This window comes from Elgaria multicarinata, chromosome 6, assembly GCF_023053635.1.
Source record: "Elgaria multicarinata webbii isolate HBS135686 ecotype San Diego chromosome 6, rElgMul1.1.pri, whole genome shotgun sequence".
Taxonomy (NCBI): Eukaryota; Metazoa; Chordata; class Lepidosauria; order Squamata; family Anguidae; genus Elgaria; species Elgaria multicarinata.
The window spans coordinates 315148-341557 of record NC_086176.1 but is presented as its reverse complement, the minus strand read 5'-3'; the positions used below and the strand labels follow the sequence as shown (position 1 = coordinate 341557).

Genomic DNA, 26410 nt, shown 5'->3' with positions numbered 1-26410 from the left:
TTTGCAGGTTTAAGCCCCGCCAAAAAACAGGGGATGATGGGACTGCCTTGAGTCTCTGCGTGCGTATGTATCCCTGGATAAGCTTTCATGGTGGTGAGTTTGAGGGTTTTTTTTAACGTGCAAAATTGACGGAGCTATGGAAAGGGGTGTTGGATTTTCATAAATTCCCCAAAAATCAGGGGATGATGGGACTGCCTTGAGTCTCGGCGTGCGTATGTATCCCTGGATAAGCTTTCATGGTGGCGAGTTTGAGGTTTCTAACGTGCAAATTGACGGAGCTATGGAAAGGGGTGTGAATGGGGTGCCTGATTTTCAAAAATTCCCCAAAAATCAGGGGATGGTGGGATTGCTTTGAAACTTGGCGTGCGTGTGTATACCCCCATGAGGTGTCATGGTGCCAAACGTGAGGTTTCTAACTTGAACAGAAAAAAAGTTGTATAATTTTTTAGCTTTCAATGCAAGCCTATGGGGGGGGGGGGAAACGGAGCTCCGGATCCGGATCCGGCGCTCCGAGCGGAGCGGAGCGGAAGTGGGCGGAACGGGGGCGGGGCGGAGTGGCCCGATCCGGAAAATGGCGGATCTGCAAGTGAAGCGGAGCGGGGGGTCCGTGCACACCCCTAGTATCTATAAAGGGTATTCTTTGAATGGGGGGGGGGTTGTTCTGAGCTGGCAGACATCATGGCTGGGTGATGTATGATATTGCTACTTAGTTTTAGTTTGCTTGGTCTGGGTTCTATATATATCTGCATGTTTTGTTAGTTTTAGTATGCTCATCCTGTGTATCTTACCCTTATCCTGAATAAAATTTGGGCTTAACCCTTCAAACTGTGAGCTGTGTGTGTTTGTTCTGGGGATCTGTGCAAAATCCAGTGGGAAGGCCAGCTTTGCTGGGTCCAGCTTCCTTTACATGGTGGGCAGTGCTGGGATTCGACACAGATCCAGAGGAACAGAACGCTGGTAGGAAAGGGAGAGCAGTGAAGCAGAGGTTTGAACCCAGGCTAAGCAAAGAGGAATAAGCCAGCCAAGGATGTCGCAGAATCAAGGAGCCACGTGGGAGCGTTCCTAGCCCTTTTTGAAGATACGTGTGACGAGTTGGGGGTCTTGCCAGCCCAAAGGATGAATCTGTTGCGGCCACAAGTCAACAGAACTTTGCGAGAAATGATAGCAACCATTCTACGAGAGTTGCGCCACGACCACCTGTATTTCAAAAATTTGGCCAAGGAGCAGTTTGCCCTTACAGCGGAACATTGCAGGCAGAAGTTTCGTCAGCTGACCAGAAACCCCAAAGAGACTTTTGCCGCTTTTGCTACCCAAATGATGACGGCTATGGAGGCTTGGATGGACGCCGAAGGGGTCCGAGACTTGAAGGGAGCCAAGGATTTGATAGCCAAAGAGCAGCTCTATCGACAGTTCCCGGAGAAATACAATGCCTGGGTGGGGGAAAAGAACCCCCCAACTTTGATGGAGGCAGCGAAGATGGCAGAACAGCTGCAGGCGTTCGAGCGGAAGGGAGCCGGGGGGACCCTGAAGATCCCGGAGAGGCATCCCAGGGGAGCGGCAGGAGAAAGGAAGTCGGCGTGGCCTGGGAAGGAGCGTCGGGAGGTGCGGCAGGCGGAGTAGTGGCGTCTGGACCCCAGGCGAGTGGGGGGTGCTTCTACTGCAAGGAGCCGGGACACCTGAAGAGGGAATGTCCGAAGCTGGCGGCCAAGCAGGTGGGCGGAGGCCCAGCCCCAAAGCCGATGGTCCGAGCGGCGGCGGCACCAATAACGCCGGCCTCTCCGGCCTCTAACTGGAGTGACGATAGCGAAGGGGAAGTGGCTGACCTGGAGTGGGAGTACATGCATGCCGAGTCCGCAGGGGTGGCCCAAGCAACCATGAGCCCCGGGAGCCCTGGTCCAGCGAACGCCATCTCTATGCGGTTGGTGACCCCGGCCCAGCTTCGGTGGAGCCGTCGGAAATTCTGTGAGTGCATGGTGGTCGATGGGAGGACGGTTCGGGCTCAGAGGGACACCGGAGCGGACCTTAGCAGTGCCCATGTGGGTCTGCTCAAACCCGGACAGAGACTAGCGGGTTGGGCCGTAACGGTGACCCCATACGGAGCGCCTCCATTTGAGGCCCTGCTGGCCCGAGTGAACATTGAATATCGAGGCTGGAAGGGGGAGCTAGTTATCCTCACGCATACGGAAGGACCCGCTTTCCTTCTGGGCAACGACTTATGTTTTAAAGTTACCCAGTTGGCGGTGACAACCCGGGGGAAGGTGGCCCGTCAGAGGGAGGCCCAAGAGAAGGAAGAACTGGCAAGTGTGGTGGAGGAACCCTCACAGGAAGGGGGGGAAGGAGGGGGCCCAGACCGGGTGGGTTGGGATACCCCGGAGTTTCGCAACGAGTTGCAGCAGGATCTCTCGCTACAGGAGTGCTGGGAGGCAGCGGGAGGCCCAGCAGAAGGGTGAGGGAAGGTGGGGACAGCTGTGTTCATGTGGGAACGCGGAAGGTTATACCGTCAATTTCCCCCTAAAGGAGGTGGAGGGGTGGAAAGAAAGCAACTGGTGGTGCCCGCATCATTAAGGGGGAAGGTGCTGGAAACTGCCCATGAGCGGCTGTGGGGAGGACATCTGGGAATACGCCGAACGTTAGAGCGGGTGAACTGAGATTTTTATTGGCCCGGGGTAGCCCAGGAGGTGCGAGACTTTTGTAATTCATGTGAAACATGCCAACGAGTGGGGTTCCCCCGAGACCACCCCAAAGCCCCACTATGCCCCTCCCCCATCTCAGAAGTGCCGTTCGAAAAGATGGGGTGGACATTTTGGGACCCTTCAGTCCAGCCACCCGCTCGGGGAAAAAGTATATTTTAACTCTGGTGGACTACACCATCCGGTATGTAGAAGCGGTGCCGCTTTCAGCTTTTTCGGCCCCACAGGTGGCGAAAGCCATGATGACGATTTTCACCCGGGTGGGGGTCCCCAAGGTGTTGGTGCATGATCAAGGGGGGAATTTTATGTTTCTGTTGTTAAAAGAATTGTGGAAGTTGGCAGGGGTGCACCAGTGTATAGCAGCAGCGTATCATCATGAAGGGAATGGCTTGGTGGAGCGGTTCAATCAAACGCTGGGGAAGATGTTGAAAGCCTATGCGGTAAAGCATGCGGTGGATTGTGATCAAGCCCTGCCCTACCTTCTCTTTGCGGCCGGGATGCTAAAAGTGATAGTTTGAGGTTTTCGGCTAATGAGATGGTCTTTGGAAGAGAATTGCAAGGCCCTTTGAGGTTGTTGGGGGAAGGTTGGGAGGGACGAACTACCCCCACCCCAGTGTCGGTTGTAGAACACATGCAGAATTTGCAGAACCTCTTGCAGGAGGTTGGGGAGGCAGCGCAGGAGAATTTAGCTCAAGCACAGCAAACTCAGAAGAGGTGGTACGACCGGCAGGCCAGACAACGGGTGTTTCAGGAAGGAGATAAAGTTAGTATTGAAGCCGTTGAAGCCGGAGAAGCTGGCGGTTCGGTGGGAAGGGCCCCTCGTTGTAGAGAAGAAGCTGAACGAGGTGAATTACTTGCTGAGAGATCCCGAGAGTCAACGCCAGGCTAAAGTGTATCATGTGAATATGATGAAGCCGTTCCGGGAGCGGGGAGTGCGGGTTAGGCAAATAGGATGGGGAGAGTCGCCAAGTGAAGAAGCCGGGCTGGATGTCTTAGCTAGCTACCGGGGGAAGGAGGGGCTGGCGGACATTCAGGTCCCGGAGGAATTGAGCGCTTTACAGAAGAGGCAATTGAAGCAGTGCTTGCAGGAATTTCAGGAGTTGTTTTCGGGTTTACCAAGGCGGACGTTGCTGACCACGCATTCTATTGATACAGGGAAGCATCCCCCCATTCAGTCTCCTCCTCACCGGTTAAACAGGAGGCAGTTGGAGATAGTTAATAAGGAAATCGAGGAGATGCTGGCCATGGGCGTGATAAAAAAAAGCCAAAGTCCATTGTCTTCTCCGCTGGTGCTCGTGGCCAAAAAGGACGGATCGGTCCGTTTCTGTGTGGACTTTAGAAAATTGAACAGTGTGTCCACCGTGGCAGCGTACCCCATGCCCCGCACCAATGATTTGATAGAGACGTTAGGGAAAGCCAAGTTCATTTCCACTTTGGATCTGACCAAGGGATATTGGCAGGTGCCGCTAGATGAGGATGCTGCTTTGAAATCGGCTTTTTCTACCCCCCGGGGGCACTACCAGTTTACGGTTCTTCCATTCAGGCTCTCGAATGCACTGGGGGGCTTTCAAAAATGTATGGACCGGGTTCTGGACGGTCTGGGGGCTTTTTCGTGTGTTTACTTGGATGACGTGGCGGTGTTTAGCGACACGTGGGAACTGCATTTGTCGCATTTGTCCCAAGTGTTAAGCCGGCTGCGGGAAGCAGGGTTGACCGTGAAGGCTTCCAAGTGCCAGTTCGGGAGGGGCGAAGTAACTTATTTGGGCCATAGAGTGGGACAGGGAGCGTTGAAGCCTATGGAGGCCAAAGTAGAGGCAATCCAGCAGTGGCCCGTCCCGTGGACTAAGAGGCAGGTCCAGTCCTTTTTGGGGCTGGCCGGCTACTACCGGAGGTTCGTCCCGAACTTCAGCCAGTTGGTGGCCCCGCTGACCGAGCTGTGCCGAAAGAGGCAACCAATAAGGGTGCAGTGGACCGAAGCGTGCCAGCAGGTGTTTGACGGGTTAAAGGAAAAGCTTAAGCAGGCTCCAGTGCTCCAGGCACCGGACTTTGACCGCCCCTTTGTGGTTCGGACGGATGCCTCGGAGGCGGGTTTAGGCACGGTGTTGTTGCAGGAAGGCGAGGGGGCAGTTGCGGCCCATAGCGTTTGTTAGTAAGAAGCTTCTACCGCGAGAGAGGGTGTTGGCTACCATTGAGAAAGAGTGTTTGGCTATTGTATGGGCTGTGGGGAAGTTGCGGCCATATTTGTGGTATTCAAACGGACCACTCCCCACTCTGCTGGCTGGCGCGGGTAAAGAACACTAACCAGAAGTTGTTGCGCTGGAGCTTAGCTCTCCAGGACTTTAATTTTACCATCTCCCACATCAAGGGCAAGGAGAACGTAGTGGCAGATGGGCTATCTCAAAGCTTCAGCAGGGAGGGGGAGGGGACATCTCGGGAGGGTGAACCCCTGCCCCTGCATGGGCACAAAAGAAAGAATAATCGAAGGGGTCAATGTGTAACCAAATAAAAAAGTACAATGGAGATCACATTTTCTAGAAATGCCATCTTGAAGGGGAAAATTCATACTGGGAATGGCTGTTTTTAAAATGTTAAAATGTTCTATTGTTATGGTTTTAGGAGCGGAACAGATAAGCGGCCAGCTGCATGTGGACGTTCTGGTACATCCTGGAACCGCTCGGGGCAAGGCCGACCAGCCTTGAATGTAAATTAACATCTCTGGGGAAGGTGTGAAAGATCTTTGCAGGGAGTGCCGAAGGGAGGGGGGAAGGAGGGAGAAAAGTATCTATAAAGGGTATTCTTTGAATGGGGGGGGTTGTTCTGAGCTGGCAGACGTCATGGCTGGGTGATGTATGATATTGCTACTTAGTTTTAGTTTGTTTGGTCTGGGTTCTATATATATCTGCATGTTTTGTTAGTTTTAGTATGCTAATCCTGTGTATCTTACCCTTATCCTGAATAAAATTTGGGCTTAACCCCCCAAACTGTGAGCTGTGTGCGTTTGTTCTGGGGATCTGTGCAAAATCCAGTGGGAAGGCCAGCTTTGCTGGGTCCTGCTTCCTTTACAAATACAACCTCAGATGAACAACAACACATGACATATTATACCGTGTCATGATTTATTTAACAGAAATAAAGCCAAAATGGAGAAGCATCTGTTGGGGATGCTTTAGGGTGGATTCCTGCATTGAGCAGGGGGTTGGACTCGATAGCCTTGTAGGCCCCTTCCAACTCTGCTATTCTATGATTCTATGCCATGTGTGAAAAAGTAAGTACACCTTATGATTCAATAGCTTGTAGAACCGCCTTTAAAAGCAATAACTTGAAGTAATCATTTTCTGTATGACTTTATCAGTCTCTCACATCGTTGTGGAGGAATTTTGGCCCACTCTTCTTTACAATGTTGCTTCAGTTCATTGAGGTTAGAGGGCATTTGTTTATGCACAGCTCTCTTAAGGTCCCGCCATAGCATTTCAATTGGGTTGAGGTCTGGACTTCGACTGGGCCATTGCAACACCTTGATTCTTTTCTTTTTCAACCATTCTGTTGTAGATTTGCTGGTGTGCTTGGGATCATTGTCCTGCTGCATGACCCAATTTCAGCCAAGCTTTAGCTGTCGGACAGATGGCCTCACATTTGACTCTAGAATACTTTGGTATACAGAGGAGTTCATGGTCAACTCAATGACTGCAAGGTTCCCAGGTCCTGTGGCTGCAAAACAAGCCCAAATCATCATCCCTCCACCACCATGCTTGACAGTTGGTATGAGGTGTTTGTGCTGATATGCTGTGTTTGGTTTTCGCCAAACGTGGCACTGTGCATTATGGCCAAACATCTCCACTTTGGTCTCGTCTGTCCAAAGGACATTGTTCCAGAGGTCTTGTGGTTTGTTCAGATGCAACTTTGCAAACCTAAGCCGTGCTGCCACATTCTTTTTAGAGAGAAGAGGCTTTCTCCTGGCAACCCTTCCAAACAAACCATACTTGTTCAGTCTTTTTCTAACTGTACTGTCATGAACTTTAACATTTAACATGCTCACTGAGGCCTGTAGAGTCTGAGATGTAACTCTTGAGCTTTTTGCAATTTCTCTGAGCATTGCACGGTCTGACCTTGGTGTGATTTTGCTGGGACGTCCTCTCCTGGGAAGATTGGCAACAGTCTTGAATGTTTTCCACTTTTGAATCATCTTTTCACTGTAGAATGATGGACTTTAAATTGTTTGGAAATGGCCTTATAACCTTTCCCAGATTGATGGGCAGCAGCAATTGCTTCTCTAAGATCATTGCTGATGTCTTTCCTCCTTGGCATTGTGTGTCAACAAACCTGGATGCTCCAGACCAGCAAACTGAAAAAACGTTGGCTTTTATAGAGGTGGTCATACTTGCTGATGATCAATTAATCACGGGCATTTGATTAGCAGCACCTGTCTGCTACTTAGCATCTTAATTCCTATGGAAGCAGTAAGGGTGTACTTACTTTTTCACACATGGCTTCTCCATTTTGGCTTTATTTCTGTTAAATAAATCATGACACAGTGTAATATGTCATGTGTTGTTGTTCATTGAGGTTGTATTTACCTAATTTTTAGACCTGCTAAGGAACAGATGATTGTTATTATGTCCTGATATGTAAAATCATACAATTCCAAGAGGGTGTACTTTCTTTTTCACACGACTATAACAATTTGACCAAGTCAAATGCATTTCTTTAAAACAAACAAACACCAAAGACACTTTTTCTCTCTTGGATCAAAATTGTACTCAGAACATTTTTCAAATAGTTCATTGTAAGTGATATTGGTGGTATTATTTCATTTTCAGCTGTCCCCTTTCCACCAACACATCAACTAACATCGGAAGAAGTGTTTGATACAACTGGAAAACCTCGGGTTGATATTTTGAAGAACCACCTAATAAAAGAAGGTCGGCTAGATGAAGAAATTGCACTTAGAATCATCAATGAAGGTGCTGCAATTTTAAGAAGAGAAAAAACCATGATAGAAGTTGAAGCTCCCGTTACAGGTGCAAGCTTTGGCTAATATTTGTCATGTTTAATGCCATAAATGCATGGAGGAATATCTCAATAGAAGTGCTTTGAACTAAAATAATTAAGGCTAAGCAGTTGAATGCTAAACATATTTTCCATTAATGTCACAAAAAAGAAAGAAATAATATGATCAGTCTTGCCAGTTATTATCCCTTCACGTTGTCTAATGAAGGTACGAGATTGGAAACTTTCATATCTGTTTTTTTTAAATTAATTTCAGACCAGTTTTGCATCCTAACCTAACAGACTATGGTTAATCTTGATTATGGTTTTGAAACAATCCAACTTCACAACTTGTGGTTAGAAGTTGGCTTGTTTCAAACAAACATAGTTAAGATTAAACATAGTTTGTCAGATTTGAAGGAAACAACAAGCTCTTGATAATCAAAAAGAGAGACGAAAGTTTCTAATCTTGTGGCTGCAGTGGAGGAGAAGAGGTAAGTGGGGAATGTGCAAGCCTGAGAGTCATTCCCATCCTGTTAAACCCAGGAAGGGCAACCCTTTTTGTCCCCTATAATCATACACAGTACAGGGTCAGGACTGCATCTGTGCATGCACACATGCATGCGCATAGATCTTGAGCAGGATTGTTGGGATGGGGGTGAACTGGTTACAAATTCCTTGGAGCACAGGGTGAGATACACTCTGGGACTCAAAAGCTAAATGCAATTTTTAAAACTTATTTAGATAAAATGCAGTTAAATTCAATCCATTCACACTTTTCACATTGACTCAGATAGTTACAAATCTTGGAGCAACAGAACCTGATGACCATCCCAGGTTGTATACTCAGAAGCACCTGGTGCTTCTTTGCTGTCCAAGTGTCCATGGCTTTTTCAGAGTTTTGCTGATTTGGGTGTATTTTTAAAATGTTTCTTCCAAGTCTTTGCATGATGTAGAAAAATATGTCTTTTGGCTATGTGTCCTGTCTCTTGGAAATTTGTCTTTCCAGTGTTAAGTGACATCACTTTTCCCTTTGAAACCTGTACTATCGCTTCACCTGCCAACAACATTACTAAACTATATAAACCTTGCTTCAGGTTTTGAGCTTATTTTGGAAGTTCCTCTGCCCAGTGTTTTTCCCAAACTTAGTCAATTAACTGCATTTTTCCCTGTTCCATAGGCAGATTTACATGTACACATCTGTTTTCCAATTCTTCAGCTTCCTTCTGATAACTTTGCACATTTCTCCTGGTAACTTTCCTCTATTTGAGCCTCAGAAAAGGGGGCTGTTATAGGATTCTATGCGACATACTTAAAGGCGCCCCACTACCCCTGAGATTTTTAGCAGGGTCGCTGGGATGGGGTGAGTATAAAGCATCTCTCCAACCCCAGCAATCCTGCTCAAGGTCATTGGGGTGGGGGCAAGTTTAAAACCTCCCCCCATCTCTGCTATCTTGATCCAGATCACTGGGAGAAAGAAAAGGCTTTAAGCTTTCCCTTCTTCCAGCCAACCCAATCTTGCTGGGAAAAGGAGGTACGTGGGGATGACGCTTTTCGTGCACCCACTTAATCAGGCTGACTGGAGCCCGATCATGTTGAGAATGAAGATGCACAATGAGAGTCATCCCTGCACACACCCTTGCCTAAGAACGATCAGGTTTCCACCAGCCTGCCAAACACCACTGTCTTATCACGTTGAGAAAGAAGGCCCTGTTTGACAGAGACTCAGGAGCCAAATAGCACTAGGCATGAGGGCAGTAGGGAAAGGCCAGTTCTATATTTCCCCATCCCTAGCAGTGGTGGTCGGGGTGTATATGTGGAATTTGGGGTGAGATGGTGCATGCAGTGGGATGGGTACACGGGTGACCCCTGAGGGCTGTGTGCAAGTCATGGGTTGTGCACCCCTGTGATAAACCATGATACCTTTGGTAAACAATATAGGTGCATGGTGGTTTTTGTTTTTCACCATGCTAAAAAGGGACAATAGAAATTAGAATAAATCTTTCTGGGCTTGTCTGATTTCTGCCTAAAAGCTGTTAGTCGCAATATCACTTAAAGTTTTGAAACATCACATTAACATTTTCTCTAAGTCCTGGTTGTGTATTTGTGTATTACAAGTTTGGGTACATGTCAAGATATGGGTTTTTATAACTTTTCATATATGTTTTTTGGGAATAAGTACTTGGATTATGACATTAAAAGATTTTATTCCCTATTTCTAGAATTTCCCTGATGAAACATGAGTAAGAAACATGTCGGACTTCTTATAATAAATATCTCCCCCCCCCCCTTACGTTCTCATATTTTCTGACTTGTGCGTGTTATTGGATGCTGCGCTTGCTTTTGCTATACATGTCTGGTGAGTAGTGATGCAACAAGTATCCTGCTGCTCACCTGAAAGAGGTCGGGGCTTTTAGCATTTTGAAGACAGTCAATGCGGATGGTCACAAATCGTCCTCTTCCACCACTTGCCTTTTCCATGCCCTTAACACCCAGTAAGGTACCTTGGAGTTCTTGAGGGGTATTATATTTATAAACCCTTTTGTTCACTATGCCAGTGAATTAGCAGAATAGCAGCGGTTCTTAACTATGAAAGTCAGCAAAGACCAAATTAACTTCAAGACAGAGTCTGTTTTGTTTGGTACAAAAATAAAGTATTTTACTGATAGAAAATAACACAGTTTATGGCAATACAAATTTACACCAACATACTCACACACTTGGTCATACACGTTACAGCAGGGCTCACAGCAGCAGAGAGAGAATATTTTAATCTGGTTACAAAGCTCCAAAACTCTCTTTATATACACTTCCCTGAACAAATGATGAAACCACTAATTGGCAATGGCAAGACAATTAGACTTTTGCATCATCCCAATAATTCAATAAAGTCCACCTGCAAACTTGACCTTTAAGCTGATTGACTGATGCTGAGTCTTCAGTTTCTTCCAGGTTTTGCAGGCTTGTACAAAAATATGGAAATCACAAAAACCAGTCCTAATTCAGGACTCCAACAGGAGTAGGACAGGGGAAGGTGGTGGAGATGCCTAGCACACTCCCCTTGCTGCAGTGGAGCATCTTTTCATAGTGGGAAATTGGACTACCCCTCCCAGACTCCCAAGTTGAAAACTAATGGTATGTATGTCATTTCTGCCTGGGAGAAGCACTAGGTCACACTGCTGTGGCCTGGGGAGCAACCACCACCTCTGCTGCCTTACCATGGAGCAGGACAGAGAAGTTACACTGTGGTTAGGAAAAGGAAAGGCGGCACTCACGAGATTAAGGTAAGCATGGACCCTGCATGCAGCAGACCTTCTTCCTCGGGAAAGTGATGTGCCATAGTACCTGTTTCCAGCCAGAGATTCTGAGATGGGTATTTTGAGTCCCCAGTGTGAAGAGATGATCCACCAAGGCCTCCATGACCTTCCCCTGTCCTGCCCCAAGGCAAGTTACTGGGCCTTGGGGCAAGGAAATGAGGAAGTGGCAGCAGCATTCACAGTTTTACTTTGATCGTACCCACAAGCATTTGAGCAAAAGTGCTCACTTTTGCAAGCACCCCTCCTCGATTGCTTGCTTACAACTCTACCTGTGACATTTTGAAAATGTAATGAATTTCATGTGGCAGAATTTTTTGTAGACTAGAGATGCTTCCATTAGATGGCAACGTGGCTTAGAAAGCTGGTAGATAAGTATGCAGTGGAGGGGGAAACGTAGGGAAAATGGCTCCACGCTCTCTTCCCTTCAGAGTACCGAGACTTAGGGAGGAGGGAAAGTTGGCTTTAATGCAATTGAAAGTTCCTAGTTGCCATATTGATACTTTGAAAAGGTTGGTCTTCCTTAAGGAGGATTTCTATTAACTCCTTTGAGAGCCCCTGGACTATGCAGGCAATGTAATGAATGGTCCTTAACAGTTTATATGCCCTTAACACATAAAGGTTTTAGCTGGCTCTGGGAATATTTTCCTAGTCTTGTTCATTATAGTTTGCTGAGAAGCTGATAAATATATGTCTCAAGGTGTGCAAGCTAAATAAGCTGTGGAGAGCAGTCATTTTTATCTTAAAACTAAAATGCAGTGACTTGGAATGCTTCCAAATGAGGCTTTTGTTGTGCAATCTCACAGAATTTTACAGAGGTGTCCAGGTAATGGCATCTTCAGTTTGTAGCCCTCCTCTGTTTTCTCACCATTTCTTCTGTCTTTTTTCTTACCAGAAAAAAAATCTGTTAAGTAATAAAAGATGGAGCAGCTACTCACAGTGACTTGGCTCAGATGACAAGATAACCAATGGTGGGTTATCAGTTGGTTGTTGTGTCATCTGTTGGGATTTTTTCACACCATGGTTGGTTATTTGGCCCAAATAACCAACACTGTACAGAGTTGTTCATTTGAACAATTTTTGTGAACCGCCCAGAGAGCTTCGGCTATTGGGCGGTATAGAAATGCAATAAATAAATAAATAAATAAATAAATTGTTGGTTATTGTGTTGTGTGTCGGGCACCATTGACTATTTCATTGTACACAGTTGGTTATTTGGGGGGACTACAGAGTCCCCTAGCAAAAGTGACCAAAGTGGCAACTGCCACTCTCTTCCAGCCAGCTGAATTTGCAATGACTGATGGGATACCAGCAGGGAAGCTGAGGGGGGAGAGAGGGCAGGGGATGTGTCAATCAAACACATCGTTGACTAATAGTCAACTCGACACTGGCCTTAATCCTCACCACGGTTGATTATAATTATGTTGTGTGGGAAGTATCCCCTCGATAATCAAATGTGGGGTTGGCTATTAACCCACCATTGACTATTGTGTTGTCTGAATGCAGCCACTGGCATTTTGATTGGTAGCACTTGGAGCCTTCCATCTGGAAGGACCCTAGGTTTTTGCTCTAGAATTCTGATTGACTGAGTGTAGTTTTGGATTTGGCTGTTTTCCCACCAATAAAAATTCACCTTGGTTCTTTAATCAGCAGCATTTTCATTACAGTGTGTGGTGACATTCATGGCCAATTCTTTGACCTCATGAAGCTATTTGAAGTGGGAGGATCACCTGCTAACACAAGATATCTCTTCCTTGGTGACTATGTAGACAGAGGATATTTTAGCATAGAGGTAATTGAATGTGTGTGCCCTCATGTTAATCTCAACAATGATAAGTGTGTGTGTGTGTGTGTGTGTGTGTGTGTGTGTGTGTATTTTGTTATTGTAGTGACTCTTAATCTTGTTTCAGTGTGGTAACATTTTCATTTCTCTTTGATGTATGGGAGGCAACATTTGATGGAAGGGCTTTATTGACCCTGGAAACCATCTTCTTTCTCTCACTGCTTCCCCACACCCAGTTTCCTTCCACAATAACCTGCTGGCAGACAAGTTGCCAGGTGGAAACTACACATAGGCATTATCCACGCATCCACTGGCCAGGGCTGAGTGCCTCCTGCCCACGGACAAGCAGGGCACCTTTCACGCAGTTCCCTAACCCCTACGTTCCATTTTTACGGGATTTTCCAAATAGATACGGAAAAAATAGGACTCTCGTCTGCTTACTTTCTCTATATCTGCACAAATGAGACAAGACCCAGTTTTCTACCAAGCCCTTTGTGCGTGTCGGAGGTTGCATGTACACCAAGCCAACATTGAGGACCCCTGCCTTTATGCACCTTGCCGATAGAATGGTGCTCCCTCAGCCCTATGTTACCTGCTTCTGTATTACTGTGAGGGGAACATCAGCAAATGAACAGTGATGCCTCAGTTGAGGAGGCAAAGCACCCCAGAGTTCCATGAAGGCGACTGCCCCTTCCCAACGTGAGCAGCTATTTATCTTAAATAAAACAAGAAAGGTGCTTTCATTCTTTTTAGAGAAATGTGCTTGTGCCATCCCAGAAAGAATGATGTGCTCTTAAGATGAGAGAGTTTACAAACGCTAAGCTAGGCTGTGTTTACAAGAGCCTTTTAAGACTATACCATTGGCTTGAGGAAAAGACTTGAGGTTTTCAAACTCAATGTGGCTGGTTCTATAATACCAGTGCAATGAGACTCCAGCCAAAAGTTGGTTGTGTTCTGTGCCGTTGTGCTTCAGAAATTCTGCATAGAATTTGAACTAGATTTGTCTCTCAAGTGTCAAATAGTGAACAGCTTTGCCAAATGGACACGGTCTTTACATAGTGTGGATTTCAGGCTACTGCCATGTGTGAACTCGGTTTCAGTCACAGTAGAACATATGAATGGGAGTGAGACAGTTGCATTAAATAATCAGGTGGGCAGTTTGCTTAATCCTTCAGCCAGCCAGCCAATTCTCATCTGCAGCTCCTTCCTCCATGTTGCCCCTCCATCACTAAGTAGGTGAATTTCTTAGTGGGGGAAATTAACGAAAACATGTTTGGGAGAAAGGGATACACGGTATTCCCTCCTGCCAATTTTTCTTGCAAATGCCTTCCCCCTTCAGCAGTATTAGAAGGCAAACATGGGTTTGGGAATTCTATTTGTCTTGTAATATACCACTCCTTCCTTAATCATTCTAGGTAGTTTTATATATTTTTACTACCCTGGGCTCCCTGGATTAAGGATGGGATACAAATACGATAAATGAAATTTTGAGTTTTATGCTGTATATATACTGGACATTATGCTGTACATGACAATGCGACTTCTTCATTGTCATGTTCCAATCCATGGCCATTATGGGGACACCTGAGGGTTTGGTTCTGTTTCTCATGCTTTTAACATCTATGTGAAACTGCTGGGAGAAAACAGCTGGGGGTGTCAGGGCAGAAGTGTCATTAATATCCGGATGACACCCTGCTCTGCCTCTCTTTTCCACCTACACATTCTAGAGAGGCTGCTGCTGCTGCACGGGTGTCTGGAGTCGCATTGGGGGTGGATGAGAGTGAATAAGATGGAGGTACTGTGGGTGGAGAAACCAACTGCTCCAGATGGAGTTTTGTAACTGGTCTTAGGTTTGCATTGCCCCTCAAGGACCCAGTTTCCAGTGTGGGAGTTCTCCCGGACTCATGGGGGAAGCTCAAGTGGCAGTGGTGATTGCTTTTTTCAACACTTCTCACTACCTAGAGAAGACGGACTTGCCTCAGTGACACTTGCACTAGTGACATCTATGCTGAACTAACATAACGTGCTGTTTGTGGGGCTGCCTTTATAAATAGTTTAGAAACGACAATTGATACAAAATGCGGCCACCCGCGTACTGGTGGGTGCCATCCGTTGGAACATTATACCAGTTACACTGATTGCTAGTGCATTCATTAATTTAAAATGTTGGTATTGACCTTTCAAGCCCTAAAACCCTTATTGGGTTCACCCATATCAGACTGCCTGCATGTTGAGATCCGTTTTTGAGGCTCAGCTTGTCTGTGCATGCAGTTAGGCTGGCGCCGGCCACACATCTGTGGAATTCTCTTCCATTTGGGATTTGACAGGCTCCATCATTACAGGCTTGTAAGTGGACATGAATAACCTAATTGTTTACCCTTGTTTTTTCATCATGTCAAGGATTGTAATTAGGCTGCTCTTACTGTGATGCTACTTACTATGTGATCTCTGGTTTTCTTGTGCTGAATGCTGTTCAGTGATGTGGGTTTTCCAGAAAAAAATTGAATCAGAAAATTTCCCAATGCAAATTAGGGTTATTTGCATCAGAAAATTTTCAGTTTGTATGGGAAAAAAAATCTCATGCCCTAGAGAGTGATATGGCATATTTATTTTACTGGTATTTAATAAACAGCAAAGGTTTTTTTTTAAAAAAAGTACTCATGTTAATTTTTTGTCCCAATACACCACAAGAATATGGCCTGAAATATTTAACAGGGAAAATTAAAGCACATTTAATAGATTTAAATGTTATATTATGTAGGTATTTTTACTGTAATATTTGTAAACATTTAAAGACAATGGGCCAATTTGCATGACATGACAGTCCATCGTGGGTTAATTTACCCACAAGGAGCTGCAGTGTGTGCCCACACCGTTACTAATATCCAACACTCGACGACAGTGTCATGCAAACCTGGCTGGTGGGGTTTATTTGAGAGTGAAGCGACACTACAGCAGATGGTATTTCATAAGAGGACTTTTAACCCTCACATAATCCCCACTGGCCAGGTTCACACAACGTGACAACTCCCAGCCAGGGGTTTCATATGCACAGTGGTGTCCAGCATGAGCTGAAGATCCTCAGCTGTAAATTAACCCTCAATGCACTGCTGTGTCATGCAAACCAGGTCGCTATCATGGACTTCCCTTTCATTGTAAGGAAAAAACAAAGGTACTGAAAACTGTTGGCACACCAATTCTGCCTTCCCCAACCTGGTGCCCTCCAGGTGTGTTGGACTGGAGCTCCCAACATCCCCCAGTCCTCATGACTGGCTGCAGTGCTGGGAGTTCTAGTCCAACACATCTGGAGGGCACCAGGTTGGGGAAGACTGCACTCTCATTAATTATAGCAACCCAAAAATTGTGCATGACAGCCACTCATATGCTGACAACCACTCATCTGTTTTAGTCAACAGACTAAGATGCACTTACAGTTTCACTGACCCTACATTTCACAATGAGACGTATATGAATTTCAGTGGCATCTCCCACATACCTGCTAAGGATAATCACCTGAAAGGCATTAATTACAAATATGAAACTGCCAAACAGGCGTATTAGTGCATTTGGCATCCATGAATTTATTACTAATGAAATGGGAAATTTTAGTATTGTTTAGCATTATTGTGATTGTTTTAACTATTATGTTTTTCATATTATTATAATTTTAACTTATATATTATTGTAAGCCACCTTATAAGAAAGTTTTTTCTAAAAAGTGGGATTTAAATGTACAACATAAATAATATGAAATTGTTGTTCACATTCTACTGTTAACATCCTTCAGCTAGAGTCTTCACTGTTAACTGTCTTATTAAATGTTTTTATATTTAATCACATATGACTGTGTATTCTTGTTTTTCAACAGTGTGTGCTATATTTGTGGGTCTTGAAAATCCTGTATCCAAACACATTATTTCTTTTGAGAGGCAACCATGAATGCAGGCACCTCACGGAATATTTTACTTTTAAGCAGGAATGTAAGTATTAATAATTGAAGAATTGTTTGCTTCCCAAGTACCTAGTTATCAATCCTTTCTTTTTATATGTTTTTGAATGGCTTCAGATGTGTTTGAGTGCTATCCAGGGGGTGGTGCAACCTTGTAGTGTTCACTTGACTAGAACTGGCGTGTATGCTACCTTGTGCATATGCCCATAAAAATACCAGAAAAGGGCACATCAATGTGATAGAGAACTTTTTTGTAATAAGATTAATATCTCCTTGTGCTTCCATCTCAATTTGCTGCTATTATGGCAGTCCACCTTGCTATTAAGTTCATGAAGATCCCATTTGGTGATTTACCCCATCTTCAAATCTACATTGATTGCTTTCCTGCAGCTCTTATGATTGTACTAAACACTAACACACTCTTTAAATTCAAACCAATACTCTGATCATGGTCAAATGCATGTGTTGAGAACTAAAGTCAGGAAGTTATCTTAGCTCACATCTATATTGACTGGGGGCACCATCTGTATTTATTTTATTTCTGTATTGCATTTACATATCCCGCCTTTTCCCCTCAAAGGAACCCAATCCTCCTCTTCTCACACAACAACCCTGTGAGGTAGGTTGGGCTGAGAGTCTGTGCTGGCCCAAAGTCACCCAGTGGGCTTCTTATCATTAGGCATGTGTTCACTGAGTGTTTACATTGCTTAAATGCAGAAGGAAGTGCAATGCCTGAACAGAATGGAAAGCTGGAGACAACTGCTTTCCATATATTCAGTGTTTGGCACAATATGCTATATGCCCTAGTCTGTGTACTACCATACTCCTAACATATCTGCCAGTTCTGTCATTATGCCCTTGACCAGTCTGCTTGGATGTCATGTTACAATATTTTACTTCGGTAGCCAGAGAAAACTGAATTCAAAGGCTGTAACTAACTTCTACAGAAATATTTATTCATTTAAAATGTATCCAGTTCATTGGATAAAAGCTTCTGAATGCTTAACAAAAATTAAACCAATAAATACATTAATATAAAAGAGTAGCAGCAGAGAATAATCATTAACCCAATTAAAATAATATGTAGACACTACAACTATTGTTTGCACGCTGTAGACCAGTGATGGGGGGACCTCTTTCAGCCAGAGGACTGAGTTCATGTTGGAGATGCCCTCAGGTGTGTGTGTGCGTGCATTCCAGTGGTGGGTGGGGCAAAGGCAAAAATGTAAAAAGAAACCTTCTGAAAATCAGAACTGTTCATGTGTGGTCTCACCTAGTGTAGTGGGGAGGGGGGCAATTTCCGGAATGGCTTTTGGTGGCTTCTTGGAAGGCTAGAAACCTGACATGGCCAGGCTTCAATGGCCAGTGCTGTCCTTCTCTTCGTCCACCCATCAGGCCTACTCTCTAGATGGACAGATCATGAAGCCTCTTCTCAACCACTGTGAAACAATAGCCAGTGGAAGGCTGTTGAGAAGGGGGAGAGCATGTTTCTCTTGCTGCCTTTCTTCCTTCTGTTCCTAAAGTGAATCAGCCCAACTATGTAGCTGACCTGACTCTCTTCTTTCCCCCCCTCTCCCAGCAGCATATCAGCAGGAGTGGGGGAAATTACTGGCATTGCCCCTCTCTTCCTTCCCCACCTTCATTGTCATTCTAGTTTTACCTGCTAGTCTAGTCTAGGGGATGAGAGAGGGACAAAGGACCATTTTCCCAGCAAGGGCCAATCCCGCTTGTTTGCTTTAATACAAAACTTGGGTAGTCCAGTGCCTACCTGTTTGGAAGTCAAATGTAGCCACCCAAAAATAAGGTAGTGGTTTCTGAACATTTGAGGAACTTACCAAGTATGCAGAAGCATATTGATTTGTAAATTAAAATGCATTAAAAAAAAAACAGCTTGAGGAAGACCAATGCTTAGTGACGTCCAAGACTTAGAGAACGTTGAATGTAGTCGAGCAATGTTGAGGATGTCAGCTGTGGGGGAAACGTGGGGGAGGGGGTTGGCCTGTTTGAGCCCTTAACAACTCCTAGGTATCCTGAAGCTGAGCATTAGAGTTGGGGGATGTTGCATGTTTTAGAATTATCTGAGTGGGGAGAGTGAGATGCCAAATCTTTATGCATAAATATAATCAAAGCTCTGAAATTTGGGGGTGATGCACCTAAAGAAAATGTAGTGAGAAACTAAAAACAGAGTTGAGAAAAACATTTCAAGTTTTTAGGTGCCATCATTGGAGTTTAAGATAACAAACAGATGGGGATTTTGTGTGGGCAGGTGGGCTATTAATTATTTTTTGGACTAGTATTTTTTGTAAACTTAGGTGCCCGGTTGGCATACATGAGCAGCCGCATACCTTTCACATATGTTGGACTCACATCAGCTAATGTACACGTAGTAAAATGTGCCTTGTCAGAGTTTTCTTTGTTTTACATTTAAGAACATCACAAACTATGACATTCATTCATCAGCTTTTCAAGAAACAAGTTTAATAATAATTTTGAATAAGTCAATATATAGACGATGAAATACGCATGGCATGGCACTCCAAAAACAAAACAACCGACCAATGATAATGCCACTTTATAAACTGAGCCAGAACTAATCAGGAACAGGCTAAGCCTCGGGGTGGGGGGATGTTTTTAAATGGTATTGTAGCCTGCTCCAACTTTTCACTGAGACTGGCGTTTTACAACATAAGCCTGCCTTTTTAACCAAATATTTGTGATGAAATACTAGGTTTTCCCCCTTCTATAGGTAAAATGAAGTATTCTGAAAGAGTCTACAATGCTTGCATGGAAGCTTTCGATTGCCTCCCTCTTGCTGCACTTCTAAACCAACAGTTTCTTTGTGTCCATGGTGGTCTCTCTCCTGAAATAAATATAATAGATGACATTAGGAGGGTGAGTGTTTCGGTTTTATAGGAACAGAAGTCTAGAGGGTTTGTAATAGCCTTAATGTGTCACTCTTGAATGTTAAACTAATTCTTGTTGTTCTTTAGACATCAGAAGGAAATTTATTCTCTGATTTTGAAAGGGAGATTTTTCAGTATGAGAAGATAGATTAATAAACATCCATGGATTGTTGAAAAGGTTCTTTAAAACAATACATACATACATATTATTATGCCAGCAATGTACATTGGTTTCTGGAGTGGTAAAGAATGTGGACACATGACTATAAATGACAAGGAGTGTAGTAATAGTCTCATTCTTGAAAATATAGGGATAAATTATTTTCAAAGAAGTTATTTGTTATATTTGTTCTTTATTTCAAATCTGTCGGGTCAATTGGGCCATTTTAAAGATTGGAAACATAATATGAATTTAGGTCTTGGAAAAGAGAAGACTGTTAATATGTGATAAAATATTGGGTGGGAATGGGCAACCTGCACTAACTTGCTGCATATTTCCAGTGCTTCAGTTCTTATGTCTAATTAAAACAATAATTGTTTCACTTGAGACAATGGCTCAGTTCAGACAACATGTTTTAGAACATGTTTCTATGGTTTTAGAACTCCACAGTGGAGTTTGTATGCCACCGTTGAGAAATGTGTTGTCTGGAGGGAAAATTCCACCACATGATGGAGTTTTTAAAGAAAACACTCCACAATTAATATCCACACTGTGCAGAGGAGAGTTCCTGCACAACTGTTGTGTTGTGGGTTGTATGGAGGTCTCTGTGGAGTTTTCCGTTGCGTTGAGTTGACTTTTCCCACTGGCTACAGACTTCCCTAGCAAGAGCGGTGAAAGGAGTGAGTGCCACTCTAGGAGAGCCACCGGGATTTGGGTTTTTTTTGCAGCAATGGCTGATGGGATACCATCAGGAGGACTGGGAGAGGAGAGAGGGCAGAGGAACTGTCAATCAAACATTGTGATGGATTTTACTCAACTCCACAGGAGCCCACAGTCACACAATGGTGGAGTTAGAACATGTTGTGTGGTGAGTACCTCCTAAAAACTCAGTGGTTGAGTGGAGTTTTCCCACTGCGTAGAGAAACGTGTTGTCTGAACTGGACCAATCTTCTTTTTTATTATTTCAGCAGCAGAAAATTATATGAGTAAATGTTACATTTTTTTTGACTACACATAAATTCCTCTTGTGCTGCACTTTCTTTTGGAGTACGTGCTCCTTCCCTAGCAACTTTATGGTCTCATAATATGCACATTATTTATTCTGCATGACTACTTAATTATTTATCTTTGCTGCTGTTGGGTTATGTGTAGATAATATGAGGCATTTCCCTTGTTTTTATAAACGTATTCCATTGTGTGGATTTGTTTTAGCTCTGTGAAATGCTTTGATCATAAATAGCAAAAGTGAAAGGCACGTTTGACTGGTGTGACAAGGGTCTATGCATATCATGATTGCTGGTCCACTTTCAGGCCCAGTTCAGGGTGCTTTAAAGGCCTAAGCGGCTTGCAATCTAAATCCCTGAAGGAGTGCTTATTTCCATTCTAACCATTCTAACCTCAGGATTTTCTCCTGAGGCCCTTCTTCATGGGAGGTATATTATTCAGTAACAAAAGAAAATACTTTCTCAGCTGTGGTATCCCAAGCTTACCTGGCACCTATTTTGCACCTGGCAAAAACATTCCTATCTACCCAAGCATCTTAATTCATGTTACTTGTTTCTAGTCTTACAGTTTTAAGGATTTTATTGGTGTTTTTTAATATATTATGGTTAGACACACATTATCCCAGAATTCCAAATGAGATGAAGGGCGGTATGTAGATGTTTTAAATAAATACATAAAGGGACATCTGGGCTAACATATTTGTTTTGGTGCTTTTTCACTAACAAAACAACAACAAAAGCAAAAGAGAGGGGTAAAATACCAAACGTTTGGGAGACGGGAGAAAGGGGAACGGCATTTCCAGTCTTTGGTAGGTGAAGGAATCAGATGAACTATGTAGCCAGGACATGAGAATTCAGTACAAACCTCTTGTTTACCAAGGTTTAATATATAATGTCCTTTTCTTTCCATGATATCTTTGGATGTTTGCAATACACGAGAGAGAGAGAGAGAGAGAGAATATAAAATGGACATAACTGAAAATGAAGATCACCATGGTGCTTTTCTTTTAAACAGCTAGATAGATTCAAAGAGCCCCCAGCATTTGGACCAATGTGTGACTTGTTGTGGTCAGATCCCTCTGAAGACTTTGGAAGTGAAAAATCACAGGAGCATTTCAGTCACAATACAGTCAGAGGATGTTCCTATTTTTATAGGTAAAAAAATAAATTAGGATCATATTGATAAAGTATTAGAAGAAAGCAATCAGTTATACTCATGGTATAACTGTTTCACAACTTTCCTGCAGTTTGTGAATTTTTGCAGAATAATGATCTGTTGTCTGTCATCAGAGCTCATGAAGCACAAGATGCAGGGTGAGTTTCCTCGGCCCTCCTGCGGCAGAACTATATCCAGTACTTAAAATTTGGAATCATTGATTCCCTCGTGATACAAAGTTAATTGTTCTTATTTTACAGTTATAGAATGTACAGGAAAAGTCAAACAACGGGATTTCCATCATTAATAACAATTTTTTCGACACCTAATTACTTGGATGTCTACAATAATAAAGGTAAGAGTATATTGCTAAGAAATGTGTAAACCCTTTCTAAAGTAAAAATGTCTAAAAAGCAGAACAATCAATCCGTCTTCAGATAATATCCTCGTAAAAACGCTGCATCATTGAGGTGGGGAAATGAATTATACAAAAATTTCCGTCATTAAAAACTCAAATGCTCACTCTTTTGGACGACATGATAACCAAAGGTGAGTTAAATAGTCAACAGTTGGTTATTGTGTCATCTGACAGGACTTTTTCACACCACAATTGGTTATTCAACTGAAATAACCAACACAAATAACCAACACTGTGCAGAGTTGATTATTTGAACAACCATTGCTTATCGTGTCATGTGTCAGGCACCGTTGACTATTTTGTTGCACACAGTTGGTTATTTTTGGCAACTTCAGAGTCCTCTGGCAAGAGTGACCAAACTGGCGGCTGCCACTCTAGTCCAGCTGGCAGAACTCACAATAGCTGATGGGATGGATACCAGCAGGAGGACTTAGGTGTGGGAGAGGGTTGGGGTAAATGTCAGTCAGACACATCATTGACTAATAGTGAACTTGATGCTGATTGGAAACAAAGCCCTACGAAGAGAGACTGAAAGAACTGGGCATGTTTAGCCTGGAGAAGAGAAGATTGAGGGGAGACATGAGAGCACTCTTCACACAGAGGAGGGCCAAGCTTCTCGATCCTCCCAGAGTGCAGGACACGGAATAATGGACTCAAGTTAAAGGAAGCCAGATTCCAGCTGGACATCAGGAAAAACTTCCTGACTGTTAGAGCAGTGCAACAATGGAATCAGTTACCTAGGGAGGTTGTGGGCTCTCCCACACTAGAGGCCTTCAAGAGGCAGCTGGACAACCATCTGTCGGGGATGCTTCAGGGTGGATTCCTGCATTGAGCAGGGGGTTGGACTTGATGGCCTTGTAGACCCCTTCCAACTCTGCTATTCTATGATTCTATAATTAGAATCATGTTGTGTGGGGAGTCCCCCCTCGATAATCAACTGTGGAGTTGGCTATTAACCCACCATTGACCATTCTGTTGTCTGAAAGTCACCCATTAAGTTCTTCAAAATACTATGGGCAATCCTATATATGTATATTCAGAAATTTTCCCCATTTAGTTCAATGGGACTTACTCCCAAGTAAATGTGTATAATATTGTAGCCTAAGGACTGGTTCTGCTTTATACAGGCCTGGTTCTGCTTTATACAGGCACATTCCCATATTTGCAGCAGTGAACCACCACCACTCATGCACAGTTGAATTCCATGGGACGTCTTTAAGTATTTGTCACCTAGATATTTATCCAATGTTTGATCATTTCCTTTCACTTTAATCAAGAATTTGTGCCTTCTCACTCCAGGGTGAGAAACTTTTATTTAGGGGTGTGAAGTATTATGCTCTTGAACTACAGTCCAAGAAAGGCTTGATAGTGATTTGGATAAGCGTTACCTAATCAATATTTATTGGCAAAATAAAACATCACAGATACAAATCTCCAGTGCAGGGTTTCAAGTAAACTCTTTTTGCTAATAGTGTCCATGTGTTTTAAATTACAATCATGTTGTAAACAGCAAAAGATAAGCCTTGCAAAACACACCTCAGGTTACAGCTAGAGGTGGACAGACAAGTCTAATTTCATATTGTGTGGCTTTCAGTGTGTTCATTATAAGTTCATTTTGTCCAATTTCTGCATTAATGTGAACATCCCCCCCAAGTCCAAATGATTTTTTTATTTTAAAAAGTATGAGGTGTTTTGAGAGCTGCTTTTAATATTCTTTTTTTTACAGGTAATAGCTACTCCAAGTGGGCAGAAAGCCTTTATTTTCTGTAAAATAGCCCTAATCACACCGCAACTCCATTTTGCTCTCAACCAGCAGCAGCCAGCCGTTCTGGCCCCTTGGAGCTGCTATTACCTTTAAAAACCACAACACTTTTTAAAAAGGAAACCCTCAGACCACCTTCTGATCTGCACATTTGTCTTCAAACATCCCTAGTTTGTTTGTTTGTTTATTTATTTATTTATTGCACTTATATACCGCTCCCATAGCCAGGGCTCTCTGGGCGGTTTACAGAAAGAGCCCCCCACATACACACACACATACAACGCTCAACTGAAAGATGCATTGTGCTTCCCTTGCATGCAGACACATCTGATAATCTAAAATGGAGATCTGAAATAAAGCAGGAATGCGGGGTGTGTGGAACTCCAGTCTTCTCTCTCTCTGGATGGAACTGAACAGGGAAATTCTTTCTTCATCTCACCTATTCATGAAATGTTTTAATGCATGAGATGAATGGCCAGTGACTCCTAATCATCCATAGCTTTCTGGAAGGCCTCTGCAGTAACTGCACAGGCACATCCTTATCTGAGTAACTTTTAAGAATAAGTTCATAGGATCCCCTCAATTGCTTTGGGAGTGCAGAGCCATCATTGAGCTGATGGTGGGATCAAGATCTTGTTGGAGGCACCATCTGTGTGCACATTAGTTCTTCCATGAGCAGTATCAGCCTCATGCACTCCCAAGAGGATGGAGTGGTGTGAACTACCCCTAAAAATACGAATATTCAAATGAGAACATTCAAAAAATGAAAAATTGGAAAACTGAGTAAAGAAATAACTAGAAAAAGAACTTTGATCAGAAGACAAAAAAGGGAGCTTTCTCCAGCATGTTATAAGAACATAAGAAGAGCCCTGATGCTGGATCAGACCAAGGATCCATTTAGTCCAGGACTCTGTTCACACAGCAGCCAACCAGCCATTAGCCAGGGACCAACAAGGCAGGACATGGTGCAACAGCACCCTCCCACCCATGTTCCCCAGCAGCTGGTGCACACAGGCTTACTGCCTCGAATACTGGAGATAGCACACAACCATCAGGGCTAGTAGCCATTGATAGCCTTCTCCAGGATTTATCCAACACCCTTTTAAAGACATCCAAATTGGTGGCCATCACCACATCCTGTGGTAGTGAGTTCCATAATTTAACTATGCCCTGTGTGAAGAACTACTTCCTCTTATTTGCCCTGGATCTCCCACCAATCAGCTTCATGGGATGACCCCGGGTTCTAGTATTTTGAGAGAGGGAGAAAAATGTCTCCCTATCCACATTCTCCACACCATGCATCATTTTGTACACCTCTGTCATGTCTCCCCTCAGCCTCCTTTTTTCCAAGCTAAACAATCCCAGTTGATGTAACCTTCCCACATAGGGGAGATGCTCCAGCCCCTTGATCATTTTAGTTGCCCTTTTCTGCACTTTTTCCAGCTCTATAATATCCCTTTTTAGGTGTGGTAACCAGAACTGTACACACGTATTCTAAGTGTGGTCGCACCATCGATTTGTATAAGGGCAGTACGATACTGGCTGTTTTATTCTCAATTCCTTTTCTTATAATGCCTAACATGGAGTTTGCCTGCTTTACAGCAGCCGCACACTGAGTGGACATTTTCATCAAGCTGTCCACCACAACCCCAAGATCTCTTTCTTGTCTGGGGGAGGCATTTGTGAAATATTATTATCATTATTATTATTTATTACATTTCTATACCGCCCAATAGCCGGAGCTTTCTGGGCGGTTCACAAAAATTAAAAACATTCAAAGTATAAAACAACAGTATAAAACCATAATATAAAATACAATATAAAAGCTCAACCAGATAAAAACAGCAGCAATACAAAATTACAAGTTTAAAACACCAAGTTAAAATTGATTTATAGACTGTTAAAATGCTGGGAGAATAAAAAGGTCTTCACCTGGCGTCTGAAAGCATATAATGTAGGTGCCAAGCAAACCTCCTTAGGGAGCTCATTCCACAGCTGGGGTGCCACAGCAGAGAAGGCCCTCCTCCTGGTAGCCACCTGCCTCACTTCCTTTGGCAGGGGCTCGTGGAGAAGGACTGGGTCTGGGCAGGTACATATGGGAGGAGGCGTTCCTTCAGATAGCCTGGCCCCAAGCCGTTTAGGGCTTTAAATGTTAATACCAGCACTTTGAATCGGGCCCGGACCTGGACTGGCAGCCAACGAAGCTGGAAAAGGACTGGCGTGATGTGGTCTCGTCGGCCAGTCCCTGTTAGTAACCGTGCTGCCCTGTTTTGTACCAGTTGAAG

General features: G+C 43.9%; 1 protein-coding gene across 1 annotated transcript in view; it reads left to right on the top strand.

Moving 5' to 3' along the window:
- Positions 1–26410, top strand: part of PPP3CB (protein phosphatase 3 catalytic subunit beta) — a 65347-nt gene that overhangs the window by 12108 nt on the left and 26829 nt on the right. Inside the window, exons 2-8 of the mRNA XM_063128891.1 lie at positions 7508–7708; positions 12658–12782; positions 16642–16753; positions 19469–19614; positions 21805–21944; positions 22026–22103; positions 22206–22300. Of these exons, the coding sequence (XP_062984961.1) occupies positions 7681–7708; positions 12658–12782; positions 16642–16753; positions 19469–19614; positions 21805–21944; positions 22026–22103; positions 22206–22300 (724 nt within the window). The 5' untranslated portion in view covers positions 7508–7680. The remainder of the gene's footprint in view (positions 1–7507; positions 7709–12657; positions 12783–16641; positions 16754–19468; positions 19615–21804; positions 21945–22025; positions 22104–22205; positions 22301–26410) is intronic.